The sequence below is a fragment of the Haliaeetus albicilla genome, chromosome 20 (genome assembly GCF_947461875.1).
Source record: "Haliaeetus albicilla chromosome 20, bHalAlb1.1, whole genome shotgun sequence".
Taxonomy (NCBI): domain Eukaryota; kingdom Metazoa; phylum Chordata; class Aves; order Accipitriformes; family Accipitridae; genus Haliaeetus; species Haliaeetus albicilla.
This window is the reverse complement of record NC_091502.1, coordinates 21,569,204-21,589,545: the sequence shown is the minus strand read 5'-3', so window position 1 is coordinate 21,589,545 and position 20,342 is coordinate 21,569,204. Positions and strand designations below refer to the sequence as shown.

Sequence of the window (20,342 nt, the reverse complement as noted above, 5' to 3'; positions counted from 1 at the left end):
AGGAGGGATATCTGTGGGATTGCAGGGGTCAGATATTCCCATCTGGGGGCACTGAAGCAGGAATGCAGTTTGGTGTTCAAGATGCTTTCTGACAAGCAGAAATGCTGGAGAAAAGTTTGTAATTTGTGCTGAGCCAGTCACTAACTGATCTTTATATAGTTATCCTATTCCTTGGGTAAATACAGTTAGTCAAGTTTAAAGGAATATATTTAAAACTAAAAAATATGTAAAGGTGGCAGTTTAACAGAATAGATGTATGGTTACGTGTAAAATCAAGCGTGAAGATACTTGGACAACAAACTTGTTGCAGCTAATCATCATTGATAACTGAAATTTTTCTTAAGGAACCAGTTTTCCCTAAAGTAAATTAGGCAAACAGTCTGATTCTTAACAAACAAGCAAAAAAAGAACGCTAGCAATCTTTTATTATCATCGCTTCCCTGGTCATTTGTGTGTGTGTATTGTGTTCCATAAAGCTGATGGTACTTCTGTCCAGCTTCATCCACCAGTCAGTGTTCTGTGGCATTACTGGGACTTCAGCCGGAGTTTAGAGGTTGTGCTTTAAGATAAATTTAATTCCAGAAAAGAGAATAAGAGGCTTTGGAAATGTAAACCGTGTACAAAAGTTGCAGGGGCTGGAACTGTTCAGCCCGGGAAAAAGGAGACTGAGCAGGGGATCAACACGACAAGTCACACAATCTGGAAGAGGCTATAAAGGGAATAACGGTGGTTTGCTTTCCACATCGACATCTGGAGGACAAGAAGTAGTTGTCCTGATTTATAACAAAAAAGATGGAAATTATGTAGTAGAAAAAAACCACTGGAACCTTCAAGCAGTGAGCATTTAGCCCTCTTCCTTGCATCATCTGCACAAATCAGTGTTCTGTAAGAGGAGACTGCTGTGCGACTGCTGCTGTGTGATTGAACCTCTTACACTAACTATTCGGAGCAGAGACCTGCAGTAACACAGCTGCATGTTAACACCGTTCAGTGCAGAGCTGCCTGTCCTTACTCTAGTCCAGTTTCCCTTCGCATTTGGATGCCTGTTTTCCTCTTAATATACCTGAGCATATAATATTGCCTTGTTTTATGAAATTTGCTGTTGTACTTGCATAGCAGTTCTCACAGAATATCTGGCCCATTTCTTGGCTAACAGCATAAAGGTCTAGAATAACATCGCTTCGCAACTAAACTGTTCCTAAATTTGTGTGTTGCAGGAAAGCAGTCTGTGCAGAGAATTCATCAAGGCTACAGTTCATTTAGGGGTGTTGCACTTCTTACAGTTAACGGAGAGCGAGGGCAACTCAGAATGCAATGGTAACTTTAAATATCATTCCTTGAAAGAGTCTCTCCACTAGCCCAAGATTAATCTTCACAGATCATGTGTCAGTCTCCTCTGTATGCTGATCTGGTTCCTAGAAGCTGAAACCCCAGAAATAAGCCTGCCTGGTAATCCCTTAAATGATGAACCCCCCTTTTTCTGTCCCCTCGTTTTCCCTAGCAGGACAGAAGATGGGTTTGCGTGTCATGCATACTCTCAGGCTGTTATTTTTAACCCTTTTGCTTGTTTGTTGTGAGTGCTCATCACGCTGGGTGATAGTATTTGTCACATACGTAATGCCTTATGTTTCCTCAAGGTTGCATAACCCATATGTTGCCTTTTCTTGATAGTTCATTAAGTCCTACTGCGAATATGAAGGCCCCAAGATGCTGAGAGCTTACTGGTTTGTAGAGAGCCACAGATTCCCTGTCTGCTTTCCCTCTGCAATCTGCTAGATTAAGTTGCGTCTCATATTGTTGTTTATGTGTAAATATTTTATGATTGTCATTTGTCTAATAGTTCTCAAGCGTTTTGAAACATTGGAGCCTACAGCTTCTGTTTTTCTCAACATCTTAGTGTACTGTTTCTTGTATGTCTTTCTAAAATTTGACTAGTTTACACCTCCTCTGTGTGTACAGAGCATTGCATATTAACAGGATTTATTCCTCTGTGTTTGCTGTTGTGTGTGAAGATTAAGAAAGGTAAATGAGTTACTGATGGCTTTGGCTTGGATCAATGCCGAGGCAGGTTGCCTGGAAATTTTTTATAAACTATTGCATCCCCTCTAGTTGATCTATAACAACTAATTTTAATTTTTTGAGCTTTCCAGAATGGAGGATCAAATCAAGAGATCTTAAAATAATTGAGGCAGGGAACAGTGTTTGCTCAGACCTCTGGCTCTTTTGTCAGTGGTCATCTAAGCAAAGGTGTAAACTCCCCAAACATAAAGGTAGTTTTTGAGATCCTTTTCTTCTGAAGTTACCAAAGTTCACTGAGAAAATTTCGTCGCTCTCTTTCGTGGTGCTCTGATTGCATTTCTCACTTCTATTTTGGCTGCTGTGTTTTTCCTCCCCCATTCCTCATGCCTTTTCCAGCTTCAGTGCCCTACATTTTCCTAGTTCTGGTTGTCCAAAAGTAGGAAAGGGTCTCCTGAAATGTGTTGGCATGTTTTTCTTTAAAAAGTCACCTATGCCTCAGACTTCTCAAGTCAGAAAATGCTCCCTCTTAGGAAAGGGAGCAGATACAATTAGAAAAAAAAAGAACAAAATAAAAATCTCCGTCTTATCAACTCAGTTAGGGTTAGATCTCAACTAATGTTAAACCTCTCTCACTGATGAAATAATATTTTTCATTTAATTCAACATTTTTCCATAATGTTGCACCGCAAAAGTCTTTTCGTTCGCAAACTCTGATGCCAATGGGAGGAAAGAAATGCAAATATGATCCTAAAATTAGCAGCAGGCTCTTGCAGGCTTGGTGTTCCCTGAGAGGCAGTGGCTGCCTGATATGACCTTGTTGCTGCTGGGCACTCTTAACCAGCTGACTGTGATTTCTTGGACAAAGCAGAAGTTTCCAGTTCTTGCTGAGTTTGGAATCGTATTTGCTTTTTTTTCTCTCCATCTTCTGAGCTACCTTGCTTCGTAGCAGGAGTTGGGTGACACGTTCATACCCCTATGGAAGGCAGCAGCAACTCTCAGCAGACCCACAGCTGTTTGAAGCACAGCAATTTGTCCGCAAAACCAGTGGCTGGTCCTGGCCAGTATTGTATACAGGTCCATATAGAGTTTAGCCTATATGGCTTGACTGTGGGCAGAAGGAGTTCTAAGGGATGGGAAATAGGTACAGCATCTGCCTGAATTATGTGGTGCTGCTATCCTCTGATTCTTTGCTTTGAGTCATCATCATTCAACATACCCTGGTTTGAGGAATTTTGAAAGTGGAGCTTCTTGGAGGCTGCTTTTGAATCAGTTTTATCTTTCTCATATAGATTCAATTAATCCTGTTAGTCAAATCTTTTCCAATTTAATTATTGAAATTTGTAGATATTCCTAAATTATCTTCAGATCGAATACATTTAGTTCATCTAAAGGATAAAGGGTTTGAATAACATCTGGGAGATATTTAAGAAAACATTTCCAGTATCCTGTAGCTGTTCCCATAGGCATCATGTTGTGTGAAGTGCCGTGTGCGGGCATGGCTGTGTCATCCTCTGTCCCATATGAAGGCACAGTACGTATCAAAGACTTTTTAATCAACACAACTGTCTCCATACTAGCAGAGCTGCAGTGCTTCAACTCTGCCAGTACCATACTTGAAATGCTGCAGTAAGCATAGTTAGATGAACGCAAATGGCATGTAAGTGAAGTCCAGTCCTGCGGCCTTCAAGCAAGCGCAACTGCCAGGAGTATTTATGTTTTGCTTAAGTAAATAGTTGAACATTGGGTCTACAGGGTCAAACTAATGTACAGGTATTTCAAAGTACACCATGGAGCTTGTTCCTCTGTAGTGCTGCAGCTGTGTAGTTGTTCAGACCAGTGTAAAGTGTACTTAAAATAATGACGTTTTGATTTCACAGCATTTACGTGCTTTTCTTTACTCATTCGGTAGTTGTATGGGTGTCCGTACAAGAACCGTGCACCTGCACCATGTTAAGCGCTTAACTCAGTTTTTGTATACGTAACTCCCATAAGATTTCGGGTCACCTAAACGCATTCATGTAATCAAAATCAGAGTGCCTACCTGTTACACTCTTACTGAAAAAACTGAAGCTCAATTTTTTCTGTGTCTCCTTGCCTATATGGAGTTTTAGTGTTTCTAAAATGTGCTTGCAAAAAATGAGAGCAAGGCAAAGATGCAGAAATAAACCAGAAGAGGAAGGGAATGCTTCAGGTTTAAGGTACTGGTTAGTATTGCAAGTCGCATCCAGGTCTTGGATACAGACCCTGAGAAGTAGCTAAGGTAGAATTGATTTTGGCATAATTTTATCAAAGTAAATGATAAAATAAATGCAGAATTTCCTTTCTTGCTTTTAAATATGTGACATTTAGTCTTTCATATGTGTAGCATACATTTTAAGAGCGATGCTTTAGGAAACAATTTTTTATTGGTGAGAATCTCATTTCTCCTGATATATAGTATACATTACTCTGTACCTGCTTGTATGTATGGCTTCATTTCTTGTTGACAGTGTCCCTGGAAAACTTTTTCTCTAGAAGTTATACTGAAGCTACATTTTGTTAAAATATAACTTGGGTTGTATTAACAATGTATTTTCTATATAATTTTATTATTTGTTTCATCAGGCGTATAAGCATTGCCCCAACAGATTTTTTGGCTCTATAGTGTAACTGTCTACTTGTGGAGCTTTAAAAAATCTACAATACATAAAAGTGTGTCTATAAAGTGTGGGGACTATAAAGTGTGGATTATTCTCTAATGATCCCATCTAAAATAACTCCAAGGAAAGGATTTGCCTGGTTTTGATTCTTATATAGATCAATATATTACATTAAGCAGAGACTCATTCTGTACAAGAAAAAATACATAATTTCTTGGGTGGTAGAACTTTAGATTGTTTGAGGGAGGAAAAAGTTTTCCAAAGAAATCCAATAAGCAAAGTTACTGATCTACAGCTTTGTTTCAGTATCATGTATCTCTGGTTTGTTGTGTTGTAGCAGTTGCCCATTCCTCAGTCAGTAACATAAACCACAAACATTTATGAACTGGTTAAAAAATTATGGAGTGATAAAGCAGTAAAATTTACAGAATTGTTAGTTAGTTTGGATTAACTGATAACCTCTTGGACAAGATACTGTAGGACCATAAAAGCTTGAAGAAATTTTTCTTATTATTGTATTAAGATGTTTTGAGTATGATTTATTTAAACAAAAAAATAATGCATATACTGTCTAGCATACATGTGAGTTTTTGTAGGACTGTATCTTCTGAATGGTTCTTGTCAAAGTCATCTTTCAAAGCCAATAGGATCAATTTAAAAATAGTGTCATAATATGCAAAGAAATGGTAAGAAAAACTAGAACTATGTCCTGTAGACCTCATGGGACACAGCTGATACTGACTTTTCAGTAGTCTTTTGTTAGCAGACAACGGACCTACTCAGGATCAACACGGAGGCTCACAGCTTAGGATATTAAATTGTGTGTTCAGTGGATTTGTGGTCTTGCTTGAATTTGGGTTTGGTATCAGCATTGAAGAATAATGGTACAATAGAAAAAGGAATTTTTGGTTGTATTTATGATATACTCTGACTGTAAGGTACAGGATTTATTTTGGCTGCTAAAGATTAACCGTGTGCTCCATCGGATATTGTAATCCCATACATCCAGAGATCCAGTCCTTCGTGAAAACCACCGGTCTGCCATTCTTCTCAATGAGAAGAATGTGTGGGAATTCAGCTTCAGAAACTTTGGTTTAATTTGGGTGGCAGGGAATATGGTTCTTATTTGACTATTGTGCTGCAGTCCAGGCAGTCAGTTCTTGCTGCTGAATATTATTTATGCTTTGTAGCTGTCAGACAGCGCCAAAAGGCAAAGTACTGGATGTCCTCATCTGCTTTGGGTATAACTGGGAGTTGAAGATGGTTATTATCTTGGAGAGAGTACTTAGTATTCTTCAGACATACCATATTGTATTATTTCATATTTCTGTTTGATTGTTGTGCAGAGGTATGAATGTTGTGTGGCGTCGCTGAACACGATTATGCCCCATCGTGCTAAATACTGTACAAATCCTTATGAAGATCAAGTCCCAAGTAATTTATAACCAGTAAGGTTTGTCAAAAAGGCTGAAAGTTGCTTTTTTGACAGCCTAATTAGTGCCAAAATGACTGGAGATTTGAATAGTCTCTGTAAGCCCCTTGGCTTTTCAGGAGCGCTCCAGTAGCAGTGGTTACACAGCCCCCTCCCCAACACGCTACAATATTCTTGGTCAAGATGTGTTTCCAGTTGATACCAGAACATCAGTGGTGGCTTTCAGCAAAAGCAGGGCAGCCTGGGGGTGACTGGATCTCCCAGCACATGGCAAGACATCACAGGTTATTTGGAAAACTAGATACACTGCTGCCGAGTGGGATTGTGCGGGAAAAAGCTGCAACTCCATGCAGGAGCTTAGGGAGAGAGTAAAAATGAATGTATCCTATTAAAGCTAGAGAGGAAAATTAGGCAGGAAGATAATTACTTGATCTGGGATTTAGCCAGGATTTAGATTTAACACTAGAACTGTGATCTGTTGCTGGTTGTTCAGTTTGTAGAGTTTAGGACTGTTTTGGGGTCAACCAAAAGTAGGCTTTTTTCATCTTGATGAATTGAAAAATAATAATTTAAGTGAAAATAAAAACTCTGCTCATACCCTCAAAGGATGCTACTTTTTTGTAGCTGGTTTTTAAAATAAGAACCATACACTTTAGGGAAGGAAGGAGGGGATGTCAGCACACTTCACCAAGTGACTAAGAAAGAGGGAGTGGTAGGGCATCTCTGTGGTGTGGCATAGGCATTCAAATCTCATTTTCCTGATTTCTCAGATAGCCCACTTCTGAAAAGCATCCTCAGTACTGGATACTTTGCAGTGGTTTTCCACCACTCTCTGCTGCTTCAATTTAATATAAATAATTATGTATTCATTGCATATGCCTGTCTGTACTGGGGGGAAGGCGAATGCCTGATTCCAACCCGTGCTTTAAGTTATTAAGTAATTATTTTATTGAGGGCAGCCGGAACTCTCAGTATATAAATGCCAGCACCGGCGTCACAGGTGGGTCAGACAGTCATGAGGTCAGTGAAAGTTACGATGCGATTGGGGTTTTCAAGGCAAAAGAAGCTGAGCTCACATGTAGAATTAGTTCTTTATTCCCAGCCGTTTGTTGGGAATATCCTAACCATATCCCACTTGGACCCAGAACTTTGTTTCGAGGCTGTGCTTTTGATTTGGGTGATCCATGGTGGGAACCCAGCCCAGGTGTTGTGACCTGGCTTTTAGAAGAGTGGATCTTTCTTTCTGTAAGTGGGTCCTAAGCGGACTACTGGCTTTAGGTGAAAACAAGGTAATTGCCTAAGCCTTACCTGCCCCAGGGACGGCTCTCATGGAAAGAAGGGATTCCTCTTGGAAACCCCCCTCCAGGTGGGATTGCAGCAGGGAACTGTGAGCTTCTTCATTGTATAAATGTCTACACTGCTATAAAATGCTCCCTCATCTTCATATATATGTGATATATGCATATATTTTTATATACGTGTGCACGCATATATGTACACACAGACATTTAAATACCATTCCTTTATATTCATTGTGTTTTTCATTTTTCTGGTAAAATGATTGTGACCAGCCAGAATTTCTGTAAGGAGAAATGAAAGAGATTGCATCTTCATAAACATTAATAATTGATTAAATATTTCCCCTTTTTAATTTGAGAATGTTACCAACTTACAGAACACAAGTCATGTCTCTGCCCCTACTGTGAACTCCTCTAGTTGTCACACCACAAGGCCCAGGCTACAGGGATCCTGTTCAAGATCCTTGGATGAACAAAGATGATCAATTTTTATATAGTGAAAAAGGAGTTTTCTTTCAGTTATTTAGAAAAAAGAATGATAAAAGCAGTTCTGTTTTGCCTTTCCAAGCCTTTTTACAGTACTTTATTGAGTTTAATCTAACTAAAGAGTCTGAACTTCTCCTGGTAAAGAAGCTTGCTTTGAACTCTACTGTAAGAGATTTAGATTGAGGTACTTGTTTCACTATAATTATTAATTTGTATTTCTTTTACTGTTTGGTAATCTTATTGCAAGCTTGCTGGCAATATAATTACAAAAGCATGTGCAAATATCTCAGTGTCATATACATACGTGTGTGGACATTTCTGTGAGCTAGTTAGGATGGGGAGAAGGAAAGGTGAAACATGATTCTCCATTTTCCTCTATTTTCTTATATGTAAGATGGTGATGTTTGGATTTCATACAATTTTATATGTCACTCATGCTCTTGGCAAATGACTACACAAAGATAATAGCAGCAGGAGAAACAGAGCTCTGTTTCTCTGGACTCTTACAGAAAGGCTGGATTGTTACATTTGAGCCAACACATGAATGAATGTCTGCTATCAAAGTCTCATTTTTACCAAAGAGGTAGATAGCAATTTTGTGTAGTGAGGGAAGAGAAAAAAAACAACCACGCTTTTGGACACCTGCCTTTCAGATACACATTTGCTATTCAGAGACCAGAGAACTGAGTGCTGCAGATGCGAAGCAAACTCATGTCTTCTCTGAATATGTTTTAAGGCCAGTTTTCCTGCATGGGTATTCATAATGGTTATTGTCTATAATTTTGCAGCTTCTGCAAATTGTAATTTGGTCCATACCCCATAGCTTCCAGCTGGTTTTGGATAAATGAAAGTTAAACACTTGTTGTAGAAGCCATTCAAAAGATCGTTTTCCCTTTGCAGGGAGAGCTCAGACACGCAGTAATCTTCCTGTTTTGGTGTTGGGTTAATCTCTCCGTTTTGCCTATGTTGCTCACGGCATACAGCTAACAACAGAATGCAACAGCATTTGTTGTAAATCTTCCTTATGTGTGTGAACAATGCCTTTAAAAATGTGAAGTTAATATTTGAACATTTAAATACTTTCCAGAGCCAATAAAATATTTTTTTTCTACTTGTTCATTTTTAGATACTGACCGAGCTTTAGTGCTGCTGGAAGAATACTGTAAAAAACTAAGGAAGCCAGAAGAGCAACAACTGAAAAAAGCCATCAGAAAGGTGATGGGCATCTTTAAGAGCAGCTTGTTTCAAGCACTTCTAGGTAGGTACTAATATTTAATAGTAGATGTATGTTCTTGAAAGCCAGAGCTAGGTCAGAACTAGTAACTTTCTTATTGGTCACTATTTAATTTGTATTTACAATGGAACAGCACATTGAGATGATCCTTCCAGGTTCTCTGTGGGGAAACTCATTGTCCTGACATTTCAAAGGTATTGTCTTATTTGTAGTGTAAGAAAGAGTAACAAAAAACTCATGCAAGATAAGGCATCGAATAGTTACTCCTAAACCTTGCTGCTTTCCTTTGTTTAATGGAAGTTACTGAACCAGAGTAGGATATAACTGTTTATGCAAAGTTGAAGATGAAGCCATCTCCACACAGGTTAATGGCCAAAGTTTCATTGATTTCACTGGCACCAAGTAGCATCTGAAATCTTTGTGTCTTTTGCATTAAGTTTCTGTGAAAAGTGTCAGCCAAAGAAACTTGGAAATGAGTCAAGAAAAATGTTCAAGGACACAGTGAAACTTTGGCAGAACGTTCCCATTCGTGCAGTGTTGCAGCGTTCAAGTAGACGTGCTGGCGTATCGCTCAGTCTTTCTTCCATTTACTTGAAGGTCCCCATTTCACCTTGTAAATGATGGCATTTATCAAAATCAAGCACTTGGTGTTTTGGAGCTTTATATAAAATAACCTCCATAAGTTATTATATATAATGTTTTCAAGGTCATGAACGTACCCGGTTGCTGTAGCATCCCTGTTGTCCCCTGTGCCGTGCCTGTGCTGTCAGTGATGGGAAATGGTGACAGTAACTGTGCATCACCCTTGCTCTACCTCCCTCTGCCCTCTTGCTCACATTGCATTGGCACCTTGGTGGTGTTTTCCTTCACAAACATCTGTATGTTTTGTGCAGAACTAGTCTGAAGGGCACATTGCTTAACACAGGCGATGTTTGTGGAAGCACACGTACCTTCAAGTTGTGGTTGGTTGAAGCCGGAGTACCAATTGTGCTCATTGCAGAGCTACAATCAGTAGCAGTTAAGGAAAAATTTTGGTTATCTATCATAAAAGCACATCATAGAAGCACATCAATACTTCACTATTACTGTGAAGACAATGGAGGTCCCAGAAGAGTTTCAGTAATTTCTGTAGCATTTATGAAAAATGTACATTACCAGTCTCTAACATTTCCTGCAAATGGAAGTAATTAATGTCAATGCTATTTTATTTTAATTTCTCTCACCTTCTTTAAAGTGATTAGCTTTATTTTATAAACGCTACATATTTTTTAATTGCTCTGTATTCTTCAAAAAAGGAAATAGATTCATAATTGAATGGTGTTTACCAAATAGTTATAAATAGATTTGAACTAAAGAATGAAAAAATGATGGGACGTTTCTATGTTATTTTTATGAAGATAACTATGGATATAGAAGTATGTGCTGAAGAAGTACACAGGTCACAGAAGTGACATTAGCTATACATTTACTCCTGCAGTACTTTGAAGTAATCCTTCAAAGTGTTCTAACATGTGTGCTTTGTGTGTGGCTACACTGCAATATTTGTTGATGTATTACATATGCCAGTAATGAAAATGTGATTATAGCTACATTAAGGTTGAATTCAAAGAATAAATGAAATCTTTTGATTGCCACAATAACAGACTGAGGAGTGTGGTGTTACAGAAGCTAGATAGCATTTTAATTTGTAGGCCTTTGGATGTCTTTTTCTTGTTCTTAAATGCTTCTTTTTATAAAAGAGATTTGGAAATTGCAAGATGTGTTCAAAGTCTCTCATTATTCCATTTGGTTTGCTATTTGGTTGGTCTAGATTCTGGAATAATACAAAAGAGTGACCTCATCAGTTTTTTAAGTGTGGTAGATGATTTTATTGCACAATCAATAATGAGGTTCTTGCATAATAGGTATTTAAAAAAACCCCACTTCCATGACATCTGTTTTAGCTTCCCGTCATAGTTTCTTCCATTCACCTATAAATCAGACCACCACACAAAGAAATACCTAAGGCAGAACTTCTGCTTTGTTTTTAAGTTCTGTACTGCTAATGTTCCTTTGTCTTTTACATTTACAGAATGCCTAATGGTCTTGAAAGCATCCATTTTTTAGTACCTAATCTTAATTACAATTAATTTTCTGAGTCGAAGTGTTTATCTCTTTCCAAAACTTGATCTCATTTACAGCTGTCAAACATTGGTTTTATCCAGAATTGATTGACCTTTTCAATATTTAGGCTGTAGCTACTAATGAAAAATGTGATTTTTGTACAGAATCATTAACCTGGATGCAGAAGTGCACATTCCTACCAGGCATAAAGTTAACATAATTTTATGTGCCCAATTCAGTTTTTGTAGGTCTTACAGCTTTGGTAGAATTTAATTCCTTTACAAATAAATTCAGCTGTTGTAACTATCCCTGTCCTTTAAGTGTGTGTTCAATTCTCGTTAACTTCCAAAATGCTTTAAAAATCTGTAGGATGTCTTAAATTGAGTATAACAAGAACAGATAAACAAAAATAATTATAATTAGAGGCACTTTTCAAATCTACTGTTGTCTAGTTCCTTTTGTTCTCAAATTTATGCTTGTGTGGTTTGATTCAACCAGCCATCTTTGAACTCGGGCTCTCAATGCGCGCGTGATTGTTTTTTATCTTCTATGTGTTTCATAAATATTAACTGTTGACTACTGAATGGGGGAGTAACATGAGAAAAATGAGGATTCAATATTTTTCATACGTATATTCTACACATGCAAGAAGTGACTACAAATACAGAAGTAAAAGCTCTGTAAGTGATTTACAGAAAGGTTATTGAAGGATTGTCCTTTTACGTTTTAATTTGGGTTCAAAAGCATCTCCTTCTCCCTTCGGGCTGTTCTTGTTGCTGGACTTCTTGCTAGAGTTGCCGTGTTCGGTTACAGCTGAGTTAGTTGCTAAGAGGCACATTTTCAAAGCGACATGTGGAGCTGCAGTCTCTGGAGTCCCATTTACGCTCCAGTGGCTGAAACACAATGCTTTGAAAATCCAGCCCTAAGAGGAGGGAGGAGGAGAAACTCTTCAGAAGGAACGTGCAAGGGGAAGAACGCATACTCAGATATTGACATTACTCTTAAGTTAATTCCAAATTATTTTCACCAAAAGTATTGTAGCAATCCTATGCGCGGTGAGGAGTTACGGTACCGTTGTTATTATGAGCTCGTAAGGATTTTTTCTTTTTGTAGGGTCATCCGTAGCTAGATGATATTAAAATCAAAGGCTCCTCTCAAATTGTAGCACATGTTGTTCTGATGTGAACGTTTATTTTTTTAAAACCCTACAAGGAAGAGGAAATGAAACCTGTGGAAATCCAAAAGCCTTTTTTGTTGGGATTGTCTCATAATGGGGCATCTTGGAGGCATTGTGCAGAGATAAAAAAGGAAAACCATGAAAGAGAATAATAGTCATCTGGATATGTCAAAATGACCAAACATTTTTTTTTGAAGTTCTGTTCTTTATGAAACTTAATCAGTTTTTATAATGCAATACATAGTTTAGTGCAATTTATTTCTAAAACCCTCTGCTATGTATTTGTCTAGCCTTCACTTCATTAAGAAAAGTGCATGATTTTACAGCTTAGAAGGCCGTTCTGCAGAATGAGAATGGATGAAAGAGGTTTATGTCAGGGTTGGGTTTTTTTGTAGATACATCTCTATAAAATATCATTTTGTTTCTAGCAGGAATTAAAGTGCCACAAATAGCTGTAATCATCTTATGCAGCATTAGGTAAAAACTAATCTCAATAGGTTTTTCTAAAATTCGGATAAACCCAATGTGCAGTGGATGACGTATTTCCTGAGGACTTTGAAACCATGTCTTATGGTTTTTTCTCATGCTTGCGTAACTTTGCCTGAATTTTAAAATGGCTTATTTTCAGCTAAAATCTGCATCACCTTTATTTTTTCTTTTTCTTTTTTTTTATGGTATTGTACCATTCCTGCAAAATAATGTGGATGTTATAAAGCAGCCTGTCTTAAAAATTGCTGTAGTAAACATTACAGATTATTGGTGATCTCTGCCACAGCCTGTATTTAGAGACTTAGGATCTAATTTTGTGGTTTTAATAAGGATTTTTTAGACTCTTTACCTCACTCAGTGATAATGTCTTTTAAACCAAGTCAAAATGGAAGTCAGGCTATTCTTCTGCAATAAATTAAGTGGCAGTATAATTCAATAGTGTTATATGAGTATCCAAACTTCCAGGAATCTAGTTATAACTTGCGGTCCTCCATGTTGCTAGAGAGTGCTATAGGACAGATAGGGTATATAAGGAGGACATAAAATATAGCCATTTAAGACAGCCAAAGCGAGTCCTCCTTTGCTTTAATTATTTTGGCAGGTACATATCTATTAAAAAATAGCATAGCCATTGACAGATGCAAACATTTAGTATAGTAAGCATGAAGCAAGTCAAGAGCTTGATTTTCTAAGGATTTGTCTTGGTTTGATTGACTTTGGTGCCTACAAAGCCGTGAGCTGGGACTGAAACTCCCCTTGCATTTAGGGCAATGGCTAAATTTCAGGATAGTTTAGATATGAAGGAAACTGGAGAGGAACCTATCATAGGAGTAATGATGGGACGTTGAAACATACCCCTGTCACAAAAGGAGAATGCTAAGTATGAAAAATGGGGAAGATTTTGATAGATGTAGCCATGCATGTCAACGGAGAATAATGATAAAAAAGTCCCCCCATTTGTAGGCTTTAATGCTGAGAAGAATAATTATGCTGTTGACCATATAGAGAGAAGGAGAATGTAGAGGCAACTAATAGAATGGGAAGGAACTTATTTAGGCATGCTGTGCTTAAGGAGAAACCCTTTAAATAGTGACAGAAGGATTTGAGACTAGAGGGAAGGAGGTGGGTCAGGACTGGGGAGCAGATATGTGAACAGCAGGATAAACAGTGAGAAAAGCGGGAGACTTGGAACACAGTCCTGGGCTGGAGATGGAGCCTGCACCGAAGTAGGTGTTGAAGAATTATAGATGTCAGAGGAGAAGTCAGTGTCATGCAACACCTCAAAAATCCAGTGCTAGTCATACACGGTAGCGCTGGCCTTCAGTGTTAAAAAGCTTAAGAGATTTGCACAAAAGGCATAGAAATAATCTATAAAATACCACTGGTTGTTATTGTCTGCTTCTATGATCTGTCTTTAAGAAACACTGCAGTCGTATTTTCAGGCTTTTTTCCACAACCACCAACACCTCTTCTGTACTTCTTCCTTCGAGCGAATGTAAGATGTGACATTCATGGCACCACAGAAAACAAGGCAACACCAAACTTCACAACTCTCCTGATAACGCTGCTAGAGTTGAGGATATCAAAATGGGCAATGTGATTGACAAGCACCTTTCTAAGGCAATGGTGGCCCATGCTAATACCAATCGTTCTCAATCCACAGGAGGAACCATGTTTCAGCACTTAGTGCTATGTCAGTGTTTCAGGGACCAAAAGGATATTAAATGAATTGTTGTACTGGGAAATTTTTCAATAGGAAAGCACAACCGGGTGTTGTCTATTCATACTTGCCAAGCTCGCTCTCGGTAGATGTTTTTAGCTCGCTTATGTGTTCGGTACGCTTAGCTACTTACAGTGCTCCTGAACGTAAGGTCATTGATCTCGTACGTCATTGTTCTCTAGCCTTAATCTCAGTTAGCTTGTTTCTGGTCATGTCAGGCTATTTCACCTCCTGTAATGACACTGAATTCCTCGGGAGTTAATCCCGTGCAGCCCAGCCTGCGTCCGACCCAGGGACATTGGGCAATCCTCTCGCCGAGGGCCTGAGTCCAGCGTTCACAAAGTCAAAGAAAAAACTCCCATTGACTTCGCTTGCCTTGGATCATGGGTTGGAGTGATTCTCCCAGAGATTTATATTCAGACCTTCGCTGACTGAGAAATAAAGATTCTTCTATAGCTGTTTCTAAAAATATTGAAACCCTCCCTCACTATTACAAACGTCGAGGAGCAAAAGAAATGTGCAAAAACCCTTCAGTGCTCTGTCACATTTGAGAGGCGCTCAAATGACATCTCTGACAATGGGGAAGCCTGTTATTACTCCGCACAGAGTCCTACTTTCCCGAACTGGCATCTTTCTTTGTTGCGGCATAAATTACAGCAGAACTGAAATTTAAATTCAACGGCAGCTTTTGTTTTGCCTGAAGACAGCTGCAGCTGCTTTTATTCTTGAAGTCCAATTCTCTTAGTAAGCAAATTTGCGCTTTCTCTCAAAAGAGCTAAAGGTAGCAGTGCTAGATCTTCGGGATGGTTTGAAGCCGTGTCATCGTTTTTGTTTTTAATGAGCTGGGGGCTGGATCGCAGCCAGCTTGAGGAGCTAACCCTTGCGGTTCTCCAGTGAAAGTTTGGTCACACAGAGTGAACCATTTGTTAAAAAAAAAAAAAAAAAAAAGGCAGATCTAATATAAGTGGTTTCCAGTGGATTTTGGCCCACCGCTATTTTTGCTTCCATGGCAGTGCAATTTCCCCTGCAGTGTCGTCATTTCTCTCTGGCTCTTCTAACTCTCCCCACCCCGTGGTACCTGCAGATCCTTTGGAGGACGTGGGGCTTCTTCGCTTCTATAAGTTGCATTGACGTTGGGCAGAGGGTTCAAAATTAGCCGGTGAGAGCTGGCAGGCGGATGCACATCCAGGAAAAAGACAGACAGACATCACGTTACTCTAGGGAAATCAGGCTGAAAATATCCAGAGAGGGGAGTTTCACCGAGGTCTTAAATGTTACCTAGTCTTTCTTAGTTGTGTCTGTGATGGAGGATCTGAAATATTTCTGTATCTCCCAAAATCTCAGAATTGCTTTTGCCTTTGGGACTTACTGGGTGTTACCGTGATGCCTTACTGGTTAGAGATAAGGAGCAAATAGGGCCAGGGCATGGCTCTCCCTGTTCTTGCTGGCCAACCTGGAGATGTGAGTAGCCCTCCCACAACAACTTCTTAATATTAAAGTAATTTGGTAATTTTCCACCTTGAGAGAAGGTGTGTGTGCAAAGATGTGGGAATCGTGTGTAGGTACCCCAAATTGGTTTTTGTTTGAAAGAATTTAAATATTAAAAGCTTGTGAATTACCAGAAAATACCTCAACCCCAAAGCAAAGCTCTGATACCTCTTACATTTGTGGGAATTCTGATTGGGATCTCATATGGGCTGTTGACCTTTTCCTTAAAGAATTGCACAAAACTGCTGGATATGAATGCTGATGGACTCTGAAATATTCAGAATCCCAGCACAGGTCTGTATTTGGATTCTCAACCTATCTGTGTACAAGGAGAAACCGATTACAGCACTGATACAATCTAGGTAATACATAATCACTTGTAATCCTAATGCAACCCTCTGCTCATATTTTGCTGCCTTTTAACCAGTGAATGATAGCATTTACATCTCAGGCAAGGAATTCAGAAGCTTTGTGGACTTTTCTCTTTCGAAATGCAAAAGCTGTGCATTGGAAATAAACCATTTTTAAGATGAGTTTTTAATATGAGCAATGTAATAACTGTTGAGCTTGTTAGTTTTCAATATCCAGCAAGGAATAAAAGCCGTTTTTTGTTCCTGTAGTGTTTTTTTTTTTTTTTTTAAAGTGTGTCTTGACCATATGGATTCCATGTATAATTAGAATTAATAAAATGCAGTTGCAGCAGCTGTTGCTGTGTGGCTGCTGTCCCAGTGTGAAGCTTTTCTTTCTCTTTGCATTAAATAGGGATAGCCATTTATTATTGGTTTGTGATGAGAACTAGAGGCAAATTATTAAGAGATGCATTTAGATAATCTGGTTTTATTCTGAATAATGTATTCTCGTTTTTCAAGCTGAGGGAATATAAAAGAACAATGAGATAGATTTTTTTTGGTGTTAAATAAAGAAAGGCTGGATTTATATCTCGCTAATGTAGTTTGTACATCTACTAATAAAATGGAAGAAAATAATCTGGAGCAAGCTGTTCCGTCAGTAATCCCAATGTTTATTTTTGTCTCTAAAATAGCAGAGCTGTTCTGCCTCTCTAATGTTTTGGTCTGCGGAGTCATTTTAGGCTAGACTGTGATGTGATTTTTGTTTAGTGAATATAACTTTTTAAGAAACTGCATGGTAATTTTGAAATCACAGAAACATTTTAGCCTTGAAGAGTGTTATACCTTAGAGTTTTCAAAGCTGTTATAAATGAGCCAATTCTGTTGCCTGGTGCCACTCCTGTGGTTCTTCTGGAATCTCAGGACTCTTTTTCTTAACCCTGTCCTTCTAGTGTCGTGGGAGTCAGTGGAATTGGGATTGAGCACTGAATAGTAAGATGCATGAAAGTAAACTAGTAATCCTACAGACAGATATATGCATGTATTTATGTATATATACACACACATATATAATACTTACATAAATTACTATATATATATATATATAGTAATAGGTAACAGTGGATATCATATTTATGTCAAACTTCTACTGTAGTTTTCTCAGGTATGATTCTGTACTTTGGAGCTCTGTTGGGTATTAAAATATGTCTTGACAAGAAATACTGCAGACTGTGTTGTTGATTCCCATTGTGTGTTTATTCTGTCGTGTGGTCCATTTTCTGCGACTGTGTTTGGGCTCTGTCACCCTGATCTGCCACTGAGATAATTACGAGCTCTTTTCAAAGAAGACTGAATTTATGTCATTCATTTGTTCTTTCCTGTCTCCATTTTGTCATCATAGTTGTGTGATTTTGAATTTCTGCTGATGTAGTTGATTAAGGCACTATTGCATAAAATCCCAGGCATTAGAAATAGAAAATACTTTTTATAGTAATTATCATTATGTTATGTTACACAGAAAATCTGTGGTATTTCAAAGCAATGTGAAAAGAAGAGAATTAGGTCTGTGGTCAGAAGTAGGGCAGTGCTATAACTAAGGTAGCTTCTGTGAACTGAGTTCAATTCCTGTACATACATACCGTGTGATACTTCATATTTATTTGACCTCAAACTGTTTTCCTTCAAAAATCCTGCTTCATTCAGTGTGCAGAAGGGGCAGGACTCAGCTTATGAGCAGGTATTTAATCCGTTGCTTTCCCGTCGTTATTTACTGTGTGATGAGGTGATTGTAGTTCTGTGCTGCGGAGGTGGTACCGAAGCCCTGAGAAATAGAGGTTAAAATATCTATTTATTTTAGAGGCTTGACTGGAGACACTTCTGACCTGATACATCACCACATACACTTCTGATGTCTGACCACAGCTCCGGCTGCAACAGGGTGTATCACTATTCCAGCAAGAGTGTCCCAATGTCTCATTTTGGGCACTTAAAACGTGAGGATCATCTGGTGGGTGATCATTTTGGAAAAATACAGCGTACATGACTTCCTGACCATCACTGAGACTCTCTGTAGGAGTCAGAGGTAGCGTCTTAATTCCTGGGGTGGCATTTAATGCTCTTAAGCTAAAGAACCTTCAAGAAATCTTCTTATTGCTCTCAGCCTTTCAGTTCCTGAGGTAAATGGTGCAAAGGTTGCTCAGACAGCTTCCCCAGAGCAGACCTCTTCAGTATACTGAATAAAGTGTCAGAGCAGAGAGAAAAATGGTATGTGGCCATATACTTAAATTGTGACACTTTCTAACTTTGGGAGTTGCCTTTACAACTTTATCAGTGTTTTGAAGTTAATTTTACATGGTGATTTCCTAGACTTTAAGGATAGTAAAAAGAACTTCTCATTGGAAATTCCGTTGTGTGATGATATTGATAACACACGTATTTTAATCGAGGTCAAAACTGTCGGACACTTCACACCAGCCTTCGCTGCTTGAGCTAATAGAGGTGCTGGGATTGGGATCACCATCATTTTCGATATGCTACTGATAATGGAAATGTCAGAGCAGATGGTGTCAGAATGGCTTTGCTTGGAGGACTCACTCCCGATCGTGGCTCTGCCACTGCCGTGCTGCATGTCCTGGGCTGGTCCTCTGCCTCCACTGCAGATACGTGGGCACGTGGCTCAAGAGTGCCCTTGTTGCTTTCTCCTGCCAAAATTCTGGTTATATAAATATATATATATATATATATTTACATACAAATTACATATATTCACAGTATTATGTATATATACACTTGCACATATATCTATACACATACATGATAAAATTGCATATTTTTATGTATATATATATATATATATTCATATATATGAATGCTTATTTTCATCAGGGAATTTGTTAGGAGATTCACTGTCTTCCCAGAATCCAGGTACCTGCAGGTAGTAGGAGGAATGGTTGTGGGGGAGTATCTTTCAAAACAGGTAGTAATTAGATAGCAGGAGAAATCTGACCTAATTACAGTGAGACAGAGGGATAGATACTGAGTTGCATTGTGTACCAGGTATTTTCTCCCGAGTCTTGCCTTTTCTTTAATTATTTTTAATCTCCAGTGTTGAACTGCAATGTAGAACTGTAACTTCATTCTTTTTGTTCTTTAACCCCTAAAACCAGAAGACTGCTCTGTTTTTATTCTTGTCATTTCATACCCAGCCTGCCTTCTGAGGATTTACCAATGAGTTTTGGTGTGGTAGACTGTCTCATGTTTGTTTGGTTGTTTTGTCCTTATAAGCCATTAATCTATGTTTTAAGTTTTATAAATACAATTTGGAAGAAACCAAATATAGTTGGAAAAAAGTAACTTTGATCTCTTTAAAGTTGAAGTAGTCAAGCCCTTTCTCTAAATAAAGTTTAGAGTGACATCTTGTGGTAACATTGATTTCAAATATACATGTCTGTTGGTATTTTATTTTGTCCACAGTAAGCATAGTGTTTTCTGTTTCAAAAGTCATGGATCGCCTAGCAGAAGTGTATAATGACTTCTGAATATCACTAGGGCTTTTGTGAGATCAGAGAAAACATTGCTATGTGGTGTAAGGGTCCTACAGGTATGCTTTATCTTTTACTGCATGAAGTTTATCCTGTGAATACCTGTGAGTTCCTAGTGTTTTGAACTCCAATTTAATGCTCTTCCAGCTGTTGACTGTCTTTTGGAATTGCTCAAAAATTTTCAACTAGCCATGATGCCAAAGCAAGCAGGAGCACAACATCTCTTAGCAACATCTGTTTGTGCTAATTCATTAGCTGTCCAAAGATTTGCATAGTTTTAGGTAAAGATAAATATGTCCAGGAAGCTAGCATGAATGATTTGTCAACATAGAAATGAGTAAGCCCATTTAAGATCCGTATTGCAGTAG

The 20,342-nt window shown here is 38.4% G+C and overlaps 1 protein-coding gene across 15 annotated transcripts in view; it reads left to right on the top strand.

The window, feature by feature from the left end:
* The window catches only part of DLG2 (discs large MAGUK scaffold protein 2), a 1,018,165-nt gene that overhangs the window by 9,169 nt on the left and 988,654 nt on the right, over window positions 1–20,342 (top strand). For all 15 annotated transcript variants that reach the window (XM_069808461.1, XM_069808468.1, XM_069808464.1 and 12 more), the window contains one exon: window positions 9,001–9,132. In XM_069808461.1, coding sequence (XP_069664562.1) covers window positions 9,001–9,132 — 132 coding nt within the window. The remainder of the gene's footprint in view (window positions 1–9,000; window positions 9,133–20,342) is intronic.